Genomic DNA, 13,388 nt, shown 5'->3' on the forward strand with positions numbered 1-13,388 from the left:
TGGCAAAATAAATACAATAGTCATAAGTTAGAGCCCTTAAGGCAAGACACCAACAAGGTGCTCCCTTTCACCAACACGGTGGGGTTATATATACAGGACTTGGATCACTGGCAGGTCTCTTATCTTGTTTCCATCATTTACATTCACATATTCCATCATATCAAGAGATGCTGTTTTGTTATTCTTGTGGTTCACTGTTGATTCCCCTTTACCATACACCTTGAAATAGTTAAGCATCAATATAAAAAAAAACACGAAAAAAAACCAAAATCATAACCTGTAGTAAGTTTGGGATGAAACTTTTGTTTTGTTTACAAATAGATACTCACACACAAATACAGAAACCAAATCAGAATAAAACAGCATTTATTGTACTATTCCATGTAAGTTATTTGACCACCCTCATAACAACTTCATCTTCAATTGCCTCCTTGCATCGTCTGATATGATTCAGTTTATTTGACCACCTGGACAAACATAGAGTGTCCTCGAACCAACTTATCAGCAGGTGGCGGTGGTGTTTTAGACATTTAGCGACATATGATGAATGTCATGTGTGGACGTTTCCAAAAGACACCTGGAAGTTTGAAATGTGGAAAACAAAGGAAGGGACAGAGCTTAACATTTCTCCAGGTGCATACTTCACCTCTTGGTTACCCTTTACAATCCCAGGGATTCAGTCATCTCAAAAGATTTACCAGGGCAGCTCTCCACTGATCAGAGAACCCACCAAAGATCTTTGGCCTATAATGGATCTGAGTGATGCTTCTATATACAGCTTTTATTTACATCAGCTATGTACATCATGAATAATGAAGGTATGTATGTATATCTGACAATAACTGGTTAGCAAACTACTTACATACCAAGCTCATTCTGAAGTATTTAGAATCTTATCACAGAACTATTTTGGAAGATTACAATTCAAACATAATGTACATGAAATATCTACTCCAATAATCAGAAACAAATATGTTGTCTCACCATGTTTTGGTTTGTATTGCTATCAGCAATCTGAATTTGTAAGGCATTTGCTGCCAATTGAAATACAAAAATATGGTCTTGCCTTCTTCAACTCTTTAGGTACCCGGATTCACCTTATTAAGCACCCCACTCCCAAAAACGCCCCCAACTGCTGGACCAATCCAAGTGAAATATTCAGAAGCCTCATACTAAGCTAGAAAGTGCACATGACAGTCCAACCGGCTTCAGTAGATGGCCCAACTGCTAGACCTATTCATGAGAAATATTCATAAGCGCCTAAGCCAGAAAGTTTATCTGCGAGTCCGTATTTTCTAGCCTATAATGCCCCTTTGTTCATAGATACAACAGCTGTGTGAAAGGAGGTGCATATACACCCAGAGATCGTGTTTTGATTCTTTTTCCCCAAAAGTGAACACAATACATTTGGCATGTTAACATTCGGTAGATTGACTTTCATTTTGTTTTCAAACTTGACATCCAGACTTTCAGGATATCATTTTGAAAACGCTTGCTGATCCCAAATGTACTGTACATTTTCTAAAAAACACAATCTTTTGTGGTGAAGACTGAGCACACAATTTCGTCAAAAAAAACCCCCAAATATTCCTCATCTCTCACTTATTTTAGTTTTTGTTCAGTATGTTATCTTAACATATTTGACACTTCAAAACTGGCAGCTTCAGAGACTACAAGTTCATCTATAAATTATATTCTAAGATGAGATTCCAAACGAGCTGTTTGACCTCAATACAAACCACCAGTTACTAACCACAAGACATGAAGTTTCACTGAGCCCTTCAGAATACTTGTGTTTCCAGTAAAATGATCTAAAAGATATCAGATGGTACATATGTCGGTGGGTGTAAACAAAATATAAACAACTTTAACCATTTAAGACAAGGTAGGATAGGGGTCAGTTTGGCCTATATTATCGGCATGATTAAAGAAAACATGTTGAACGTTATCAGATGTGCTCTGAATAAGACTTTGTTTATTTCAACATTAAATGAGTATGTAAAGCAAAAATGTGTCAAAGGATTTTGTAATATTTGAACATGAGAAAGTCTTTGACCCATGAAGATATTCTTAGATGTGGATTAAGACGGTACAAAAATATGGAAAGAAAATTCCTCTTGGGTCACAGACCTGTTCATACTGTTCCCTAAATTTTTATAAGAATGTACATGGTAGTTTTTAAGTTATAGGTTGCACACAATAATGTCCTCAGAATTAAAAAAAATGAAAAATAGTGGTATTTTTTCAGAAAATCCAAATATTGAAAACAAACTTTGCATTACACCTCTCCTATTGGAATAGAAAGTCTTTTCCAAGTTTAAAAAGTTTTGAAACTGCAGTAGTTTTCAAGTTATAGGTCGCACACAAAAATGTCCCTGGAAGGCCGGAAGGACAGATGGAATTCCTTGGTATAATTATATACCCCAGCCCTTCTAGGTCGGGGGTATAATTAAACCAAACTCACTCCTATTTCAGTAATATCACAGTGTGTCAGTTTGATGTGGCAGGTTATGGTGCAGGTGATGAGGGATGCTGAGAGTTCAAGGATTATGTCTGTAGCATATCTGGGATTTCAAAATTAACTCTCATCGGATTCTGGAAGGTCTACAAAGGGACACTACTCTGGATGTGTGGTTCTCCTGTGCCCCATGGGGGACTGACGCACAAGTATTTGTTCTGAGGCCTTGATCTGAAATCCAGACTCAAACTATTTCACCCATAGATAATGGCAATGATTATTTCAGATAATGAAAGAATCTTCTACAGAACATTTTGGCTTTAGTGATTTTGATGTGAAGAAATTTCACAAAATGACTTGATAACAAATCCGTAACAGTCAGTACTCAGGTAATCCCTTTACACAAAGATGGTGTTAAATGACAATCTCCGAAGAACTACGCATGGCTTTTTGGACCAACAATTTAATAGTTTTCGAGGGGGCAGGGATGCTTGTTTATATTGTTTATTCATATTTTTTGCTCATGTCATTCCATGTTTACTGATGATGTTTGTTCATGTTGTTTCCTCATGATGTTTTAGTTGTCTGTTCATGTTTGTGCATGTTGTTTCTTCATGTTTGTTCATGATGTTTCTTCATGTTTTAGTTCTCTGTTCATGTTGTTTCTTCATGTTTTAGTTGTCTGTTCATGTCTGTTCATGTTGTTTCTTCATGTTTTAGTTGTCTGTTCATGTTGTTTCTTCATGTTTTAGTTGTCTGTTCATGTTGTTTCTTCATGTTTTAGTTGTCTGTTCATGTTTGTTCATTCTCTTTTAGTTGTCAGTTCATGTTTGTTCATTCTCTTTTAGTTGTCAGTTCATGTTTGTTCATGTTGTTTCTTCATGATGTTTTAGTTGTCTGTTCATGCTGTTTTAGTTGTCTGTTCATGATGTTTCTTTATGTTTTAGTTGTCTGTTCATGTTGTTTCTTCATGTTTTAGTTGTTAGTTCATGCTGTTTCTTCATGTTTTAGTTGTCTGTTCATGCTGTTTCTTCATGTTTTAGTTGTCTGTTCATGTTTGTTCATTCTCTTTTAGTTGTCAGTTCATGTTTGTTCATGTTGTTTCTTCATGATGTTTTAGTTGTCTGTTCATGCTGTTTCTTCATGATGCTGTAGTTGTCTGTTCATGCTGTTTCTTCATGATGTTGTAGTTGTCTGTTCATGCTGTTTTAGTTGTCTGTTCATGATGTTTCTTCATGTTTTAGTTGTCTGTTCATGTTTGTTCATTCTCTTTTAGTTGTCAGTTCATGTTTGTTCATGTTGTTTCTTCATGTTTCAATTGTCTGTTCATGTTGTTTCTTCATGATGTTTTAGTTGTCTGTTCATGTTTGTTCATGTTTTTATTCACGTTGTTCGAGACAGAATATTTTTTGATCATTGCTTATCAAATGACTGGTCCATTACACTCTCTTGCCCGAAATTGCCTTTGAAAGCATCCAAGGCTTTCTTGAAACACAAAGTGTTCAAAGCATTGACATATCAACAACAAGTAGCAAATAATACCAGTAATATCCGCTCAAGACAAACAAAATCTTCGGACTCCCACAATACTACAAACTGTTAAAGTCAATTTTTTAAAAGTCATTGTTTGAAGGTAATTTAAGTGTCTGTCTTTATCACTAAGATCACTATGGTTAGCAATTGTACACAGCACAGGACACGAGCATCTCATCTGCGACCAGTCTTGTTGGTCTTGGTCGGCACTCTGGACTTGGGTGCAGGTAATCTGGATTGTGCTGAAAGATAAGACTGAGATTAGACCAGCGATCAATAGTTACGTAAAGACTGAATGTCACGTTAGTCAGTAATAAGAGGGAAATATCCCAATGTTATCCAATCTGAACCAGACAGACCAGTGATTGATGGTCAGATTGCAGACTAATATATGTCAAGAGTTAAAAGCCAAAACACATATGAACTGCAGTGTTTGGGGGCATGAAAATTTTGTTAAATGTGGACCTGAAATGGTGAACTTTAGGCCATTTTGAGCATAAATAAGTGTGTGGTTAAAATCTTTAAGTCTCAGTTTTTATGTGTGTACACAAAACATCTTTGAAATCTTCATAGATTAGCCACTTGACTCTTTCAACACCAGTCAACCAGGAGCTTTATCTGCTGTGACACCAAGTTCCAAGAGACTCTTGTGTGATAGATGGAGCCAACATTTATCAAGGAAAATATCTGCTTGTAAGACATTAGTCCTGCACAATGACTGTGGAATATATATATTTTGTGAAAACAACACCAATCTAGGAACGTATACCAAAGCAAGTCAAGCCAGCTCTAGCTAGGAAATCAGCAAAGGGGAAATTATATATATTTATTTTTAGAGTCAAGAAGGGTATTGGGTAATATAAGATTTCATAGACTAAATGTTAGTCTAGTAAAACATCTTTGCAACTACATGTTATACACCATTTGAAAGGTCTAATCCTACTGTTTATACATATTTATGTTTATCACATTATTTAAATAAAGCATCTACAACTTAAGTAAGTTGTAAATAAAAACAAATGTAAGCTAACATATTCAAACGTCCAGATTGAGGACCAAGGAAGGGTAAATTTGACGATTTTTGTCAAATATAAACAAACATAAAATCCACTTACCTATTTCTTTTTTATTTTCATTGTTTACCTGATCGGAAAAGTATTTTATAAATAATTGTAAATAGTATCTGTCATCACCAATTTCTCGATACCTGCGGCTGTCAGTAACATGAAGAAATACGTCCGTTTTTGAAGCTTCGTATTAGAAAGTTTATTTTTTCATCTACACTAACCTCGCCAAGTCTTTTCGTCGCTGTAAGTTTGTCACATACTTTCTTGCCGATATCTGCTATGAGGGTGGTGATTGGTCAAACTAGAGTACATGACCTAAGGCTGTCAATCAAATTACAGCAATGGCACGTGTGTAATCAAAGATTTTGACGAAAGTTTTTTGTTATTCTGAACGTTATAAGCAGGAAACTCGCGATCTATATTAAAAACATGGAACTTCGTGGATGTATCGTTCTAGGTTAGGAGCTGTGACAAAGGTTTTTCCGGCATATTGGAAACATCATATCTGAGCCGAAAAAATGGAGGCGACGAAAGCCGAGATGTCATCTGATTTACATTATACACGATCGCACGAAAAGATTCAAATAATAACTTAGCTGTAATTTCGACAACTTATAGATACATTTTGGTTGATGTTATTTATCACTTTGTATACTAGATTTAAAGATTTGCTTGAAACGTCTTTATTTTGCTCTTTGACATGTTTGATGGGGACCGTTGTCGAAGTGTGTGTCCGAGAACTTTATTTTCAATAACATTGCGGGAAATAGTGAATCATTTAATCTTTCGATAAAAAATGAATCAAAATGATAAATTGAAATGGAATACGTATTTCAGACATTGTGAAATGTGATTGATTTAATAAATGAATGATATGACAGGTAGGTTCATAAAATTATAAAGATCTACCCTTTATTTTGACGTGACTACGACATGGCTGGCCGGCCTACAGTGTTGAAAGAGTATATTGGCTCTTCAAGCAAACTTTCTTGAAATCTATTTTTCTTTTGACAAAGTTTCGGGGATGCCATTTGGACTTTAGTCCTTGACATTGACAAAATACTGTTAACAAGGTCTGCGATTGGCTTACGTTTCTATTTCTGTTTTGTAAACCAATCAGCGATGCCATTACGGACACGACATGGAAGAGAAACGTCATCGGACACCTCTCAGTTTCCCGCGTTCCCGCCGAAATCTGGCTTGCACCGGAACCCAGCGAATATTGTATACACATTATCACATAGGTTTTGGGAGCGAGAGAAACACGAAACAAAACAACAATAAGTTAAGCGTGAAGTGAACGGACGCCGTAAACGCAAACACTGAACTCTATCTGACGTCATCACATTCTGTATTTATTCAAGTAACCCAAATCTTATACAATTAACAAGAAACGTTTTAATTGTTATCTCCCAATGATGTACAATGCAACTTTCATGTATTTAAGACTGTAAGTGAATCACATTCTGTAAACAGAGGCTTCTGCTAGAGCGAGCAGTCTGTGGGGCTTCTGTTTACACGGTAAAGTACAGGGGACCAGCCCACCACCTACCTGGTTGTTTATTGAGAGCTAGCAGTCCGCAGGGGTGTTCTGTTTACACGGTACAGGGGACTAGCCCACCACCTACTTGGTAGTGAGAGCTTGCAGTCTGTATGGATGCTATTTACTCGGAACAGGGGACCAGCTTACCTGGTTGTTTATTGAGAGCTAGCAGTCTGCGGGGGTTCTGTTTACAGCCGCTCTGCCCCATCAAATGTTCTTTCCAGCCATCTTCTCCGTTGGAAATGTCCTGGTGGCACAGTGGACAGTGGTTCATTGCTGCCTTAGCGGCTGGAACATGAACAAAGTGAGTCAGTGAGTAATGTGAGTCACTGGTGACTTAGCAGCTGGAACATTAACATTATGAGTCAGTGAGTGAATAAGAGTCACGGTTGACTGCATCAACAATGTAAGTCAGTGTTGACAGTAACATCAACAATGTGAGTCAGTGAGTGAATGTGAGTCACTGGTGACCGCAACATCAACAATGTTTGTCACTGATTGAATGTGAGTGACTGGTGACCGCAACATCAACAATGTGAGTCACTGAGTGAATGTGAGTGACTGGTGACCGCAACATCAACAATGTTTGTCACTGATTGAATGTGAGTGACTGGTGACTGTAACATCAACAATGTGAGTCAGTGAGTGAATTTGAGTCACAGTTGACTGCAACATCAACAATGTGAGTGACTGGAGACAGTAACATCAACAATGTGAGTCAGTGATTGAATGTGAGTCACCATTGACTGCAACATCAACAATGTGTGTCACTGAGTGAATGTGAATGACTGGTGACCGCAACATCAACAATGTGAGTCAGTGAGTGAATGTGAGTCACAGTTGACTGCAACATCAACAATGTGAGTCAGTGAGTGAATGTGAGTCACAGTTGACTGCAACATCAACAATGTGAGTCACTGAGTGAATGTGAGTCACAGTTGACTGCAACATCAACAATGTGAGTCACTGTTGACTGCAACATCAACAATGTGAGTCAGTGAGTGAATGTAAGTCACTGGTGACTGCAACATCAACAATGTGAGTCAGTGAGTGAATGTGAGTCACAGTTGACTGCAACATCAACAATGTGAGTCACTGAGTGAATGTGAGTCACTGGTGACACAGCAGCTGCAACAAGAACAAAATGAGTCAGTAAGTGAACATTATGCAGCTATATTGCAGCTTTATACAGTCTTGACAGGCTGATTCTGAGTTAACACAGTGTGGGTACGATTCCAAAGTCAGCCAGATTGCGGCGTAACCAGTCCATCCAAAAATTAGGCACGTCTATTTCAGGGCATTTTATGAAAGTGTAAGGCCTTTTTTGTCATTATATCAAGGTTAAAGCCTTTTCAAGAGATTTTAGCAATGTGTAAGACCCTTTAAAAGAAAATTTAATGCTGTTTCAGGGCATTTTGTCAAAGTGTAAGGGCTTATCAAGGCATTTTGAATTCTATCAAGGTTAAATGAGTGAGTACGGTTTTACGCCACTTTTAGCAATATTTCAGCACTATCACAGTGGGGGACACCACAAATGGGCTTCACATATTGTACCCAAGTCGGGAATCAAACCTGGGTCTTCGGCATGACGAGCAAACATCTTAACCAATTGGCTACCCGAGCACCCCTTATCAAGGTTAAGACCTTTGCAAGGCTTTTTAAAAAGTGTAAGAGCTGTTCAATGCAGAATTCTCAATACTCAAGATTGGCTGACAAATTGAAGACCTTTCAAGTCTGTGAGAACCGTTGAAAAGAAGTTGAAAATAAATGAACAAGCAGATGAGGGATGGACAATACATGGACTGGACACATTGTACTGATGTGGGGTGTCAAACCAGGTCTTCAGCTTGACCATCCAACACTTTAACTATGAAGGTACCCTCCCATGATTCAAGGTCTGAGAATCAATAATTATTCCTAACAATTAATGGATAATGGGATCTAAGCATTAGGTTTTAGTTCAAATGGATGTTTACTCACGATTGCAAGCTTTCTCTTGGACATGTTGATCATATTCTTCCTTGAGTATAGCTTCGGAGCAGCGTGGACACTTGGAGAACATGGCCTTGGACTCGCACTCACTCAACAGGTGGTCAGTCAGACTTGCGATCTCCACAACCTGTGATCACAGGATCATTCTGCTCAAGGTTTGCAAGATTCTAGTATTGTTTTCTAAAGCAAGACAAGGACGAGTACGTCTATCTTTGGGATCAGGAGCATCAACCATCGAGAACTCTGAGATCTTGCACTCAACATCTACTCTTCGTTCCTGGATTGCGAACCATAAATTTTAGGGATCACTGTTTTGCAAGGGCGGCTCTTTTGCTATGGCCTGTAATTTGTGATGAACCTGATAAAAATGGACCCATACATCAATGGCCCCCTCACAGTTATCCACCATTTTGTTTGATGTTGCTATGGTCAGGCTTGATACACAAATTATATACAGGAAGCTGAATTTCATAATTTCAATACGATTCGTTACTTATCTAAACTTTGCCATGAAGATGAAACTATGCAAGATTTGAAAAATGCAACATACCAGTATTTTCCAAACACCCTGCGAAACACATTCATTAGAATTTCAACTAAACCTGCATCCAGTAAGATGTAAGATAATTTGCATGAGTGATAGAGCCAACATGGAGACGGTCATATCACAGAGGGTGTAATAACAAAAACCTGTATCATGTCCCCTGCCGGGCTGATATGGCTTGTTATACATTTTGGAGGGGTGTCGATATCAGCCTGGGTGGTAAGAAATTAAAGTTACATGATCCCTTGGTGCAACCTCTGTTCGGCTAGCTTTCAGGTGACAATGTCTTCCAAACAAGGTAAACATGTTTTTAGGGACAGACACAGAATTTAGAGATCTTTTCTGAATGGATACATTTTCCAATTTGATGTTATGGTATATGTATTCACTAATGGCTAAATACGGTAACAATAAAAATTTGAAGATGAAGGCTGTGCACGTGAAAGTGGTGGCGTCACATGCTAAAGGTGCAGAGGAGAGGGCAAGGTGTATGAAACACCACTCAAGGCCTTCGTGTCCCACAGGTGAGCTGTCTTTGTCATATATAAAATATATACATATAAACATAATCAGATTTTTGTAGTAATGCTCGTCTGTGTTGGACCGCCTGTTAATGCAGTGTTGCCGAATGGCAAGTAAAACCTTATGGAAAATTGCTGCAGTTCATAAAGTGCTGTTTAGCACGGAGAAGGGTATTGCTTTCTTTCAGTGAGTGATCCCCTACAGAGGTGATTCAGGAGTCTGGACATGGATTTGGATACACAAGAAGACCCAGCATCCAGATAAGTTATTTTTATATTTTCAAACAGTAGAATTCGCAGTAATTTTTCAAATTAATAGTTCAAGCGTGATACAACAAGGATATTGCACTATTATTTCGTAACAATTTAATGTGCCAAAAATATTAAAACATACCTTTTTGTTATAGAAAGAATACCATTGAAAATACGGAGTGTCAGTGTTTAACCGACATTACAGTTGCGTGTCTACGTGTATGATTCTGTAAATAAACCCGCTCGCCTGTCAACAACGGTAGGCATTACCCATGAGTGGAGTATGTTGTCATAGTAAATGTTTTATGTACGTTTGAACATAGTGAATTAGAACATAAATGATAAAAGGGTTATTGTGGGGAAGTTTGGCCCTCGGGCTGACATGGGGGTCTGGGTGATATGGTGTATGACGTGAAAACTGGCATAATAATAACCTCCAATTAGCCACCACCCTAGAAACATCAGCAACCCACACAGCCCTGTGAGGTATTTTGTCTACTTTTATATTGTATACTCCCACTTACCTGTTTACAGTTGGCACATCTCTTCAACATGGGACAGTTCTTCCAGTAATGAAGGTCCAAGCCCTCATCATTGAAGCCTTCGTTCCTCTCACCACAGAATATACACACCCTAGAAAATAACAATACTCATATCCTGATTGTTCGCTTGTTTGATGTTTAACACTGCCCTCAGCAATAGTCCAGCTGTACGACTGCGGTCCAGTGACTGACATTATAAGCACGAACAACATACATGAGATACGATGACAAGCAACAACCAAGTCAGCAAATCTGACCACTCGATCGCCTCTAAGGACAAGCATGGTTTGCTGAAGACCAATTCTAACTCCGAGGTCTCGTATCATAACATTGTCATCTTTATCATCGGTCAACTGTTGCTGAGCAACCATTCAAGGGATGGAGCCAAAAATGTCTTCATTCACAGTAAAATGAAGTGAGTGAGTGAGTTGGGTTTAACGCCGCTTTTAACAGTATTCCAGTTATATCGCGGCGTGTCAAGCTTAATGTGGGAGGAAAGCCCGAAGTGATGCAGGTCTCAGACGTTTACCACTTCAGTGAAACCCACGAGCACGGGTATGGTGCTGACAAACATAATTGGGGCGAACCGGGATTTGAACCCACAATCATAGGTTTCTGGCGTGCCTAACGGACGCAACTCTGCACAGCCAATCGCTGCGCCTTAGACAACTGGGCCACCCATGCTCCCCAGTAAAATGTAACTCCTTCAGTTCAGTTGAAGACAATAATACATTAATGACCTGGTACAACCGTCATGGTTTAATTAGGACACTGTAAATTACATTTATGTCAAACCACAAACTCATTATACTTCCAGTCACGCCCAGACTTTCAAGATGACATGCTTTAACCACAAACTCATTATACTTCCAGTCACGCCCAGACTTTCAAGATGACATGCTTTAACCACAAACTCATTATATTTCCAGTCACGCCCAGACTTTCAAGATGACATGCTTTAACCACAAACTCATTATATTTCCAGTCAGGCCCAGACTTTCAAGATGACATGCTTTAACCACAAACTCATTATACTTCCAGTCACGCCCAGACTTTCAAGATGACATGCTTTAATCACAAACTCATTATATTTCCAGTCACGCCCAGACTTTCAAGATGACATGCTTTAACCACAAACTCATTATATTTCCAGTCACGCCCAGACTTTCAAGATGACATGCTTTAACCACAAACTCATTATACTTCCAGTCACGCCCAGACTTTCAAGATGACATGCTTTAACCACAAGCTCATTATACTTCCAGTCACGTCCAGACTTTCAAGATGACATGCTTTAACCACAAACTCTTTATACTTCCAGTCACGCCCAGACTTTCAAGATGACATGCTTTAACCACAAACTCATTATACTTCCAGTCACGCCCAGACTTTCAAGATGACATGCTTTAACCACAAACTCATTATATTTCCAGTCACGCCCAGACTTTCAAGATGACATGCTTTAACCACAAACTCATTATATTTCCAGTCAGGCCCAGACTTTCAAGATGACATGCTTTAACCACAAACTCATTATACTTCCAGTCAGGCCCAGACTTTCAAGATGACATGCTTTAACCACAAGCTCATTATACTTCCAGTCACGCCCAGACTTTCAAGATGACATGCTTTAACCACAAACTCTTTATACTTCCAGTCACGCCCAGACTTTCAAGATGACATGCTTTAACCATAAACTCATTATACTTCCAGTCACGCCCAGACTTTCAAGATGACATGCTTTAACCACAAACTCTTTTTACTTCCAGTCACGCCCAGACTTTCAAGATGACATGCTTTAACCACAAACTCATTATACTTCCAGTCACGCCCAGACTTTCAAGATGACATGCTTTGACCACAAGCTCATTATACTTCCAGTCACGCCCAGACTTTCAAGATGACATGCTTTAACCACAAACTCTTTATACTTCCAGTCACGCCCAGACTTTCAAGATGACATGCTTTAACCACAAGCTCATTATACTTTCAGTCAGGCCCAGACTTTCAAGATGACATGCTTTAACCACAAACTCATTATACTTCCAGTCAGGCCCAGACTTTCAAGATGACATGCTTTAACCACAAGCTCATTATACTTCCAGTCACGCCCAGACTTTCAAGATGACATGCTTTAACCACAAACTCTTTATACTTCCAGTCACGCCCAGACTTTCAAGATGACATGCTTTAACCACAAACTCATTATACTTCCAGTCACGCCCAGACTTTCAAGATGACATGCTTTAACCACAAACTCATTATATTTCCAGTCACGCCCAGACTTTCAAGATGACATGCTTTAACCACAAACTCTTTATACTTCCAGTCACGCCCAGACTTTCAAGATGACATGCTTTAACCACAAACTCTTTATACTTCCAGTCACGCCCAGACTTTCAAGATGACATGCTTTAACCACAAACTCTTTATACTTCCAGTCACGCCCAGACTTTCAAGATGACATGCTTTAACCATAAACTCATTATACTTCCAGTCACACCCAGACTTTCAAGATGACATGCTTTAACCACAAGCTCATTATACTTCCAGTCACGCACAGACTTTCAAGATGACAAGCTTTAACCACCTATCTTCTAAGTAACTCATAAACCTTATTCCATAATAGACTTTATATAATGTCAATGTTGAGTGTACAATAGTAATGAATATCTATGTTTATTATATTGTGTAGTTTTCTGCCAGAAGTGTCACGTGTCATATGACAGAAATGCATATTGAGTCCCAGTAGGTTGGATAAATTACTGCATTGACGTGGGTTACTAAAAATTGAAAGGGAATTACCCAGAAGTGGCAAATCCCCAAACCTTTGTTGGAACCTACCTCCTAACAGTAATGAAGCTGACATAGTTTAATATGTTGAATCTACTTTTGTCTCCTTATCATACATTATGAACCTCCAGTGACATCATCCT

General features: G+C 38.7%; 1 protein-coding gene across 6 annotated transcripts in view; it reads right to left on the bottom strand.

Moving 5' to 3' along the window:
• Positions 1 to 1,638: 1,638 nt before the first annotated feature.
• Positions 1,639 to 13,388, bottom strand: part of LOC139471560 (centrosomal protein of 104 kDa-like) — a 66,230-nt gene continuing 54,480 nt past the window's right edge. For 5 of the 6 annotated variants that reach the window (XM_071253937.1, XM_071253936.1, XM_071253938.1 and 2 more), the window contains 4 exons: positions 10,435 to 10,543; positions 8,582 to 8,720; positions 6,749 to 6,889; positions 1,639 to 4,233 (listed from right to left, as the gene is read on the bottom strand). In XM_071253937.1, the coding sequence (XP_071110038.1) occupies positions 4,166 to 4,233; positions 6,749 to 6,889; positions 8,582 to 8,720; positions 10,435 to 10,543 (457 nt within the window). In that variant the 3' untranslated portion in view covers positions 1,639 to 4,165. Of the gene's footprint in view, positions 4,234 to 5,106; positions 5,135 to 6,748; positions 6,890 to 8,581; positions 8,721 to 10,434; positions 10,544 to 13,388 lie in introns of all 6 variants that reach the window. The other variant, XM_071253935.1, reaches the window with a different exon arrangement.

Source organism: Haliotis cracherodii, unplaced genomic scaffold, assembly GCF_022045235.1.
Source record: "Haliotis cracherodii isolate W230 unplaced genomic scaffold, xgHalCrac1.p SCAF_23, whole genome shotgun sequence".
Classification (NCBI taxonomy): domain Eukaryota; kingdom Metazoa; phylum Mollusca; class Gastropoda; order Lepetellida; family Haliotidae; genus Haliotis; species Haliotis cracherodii.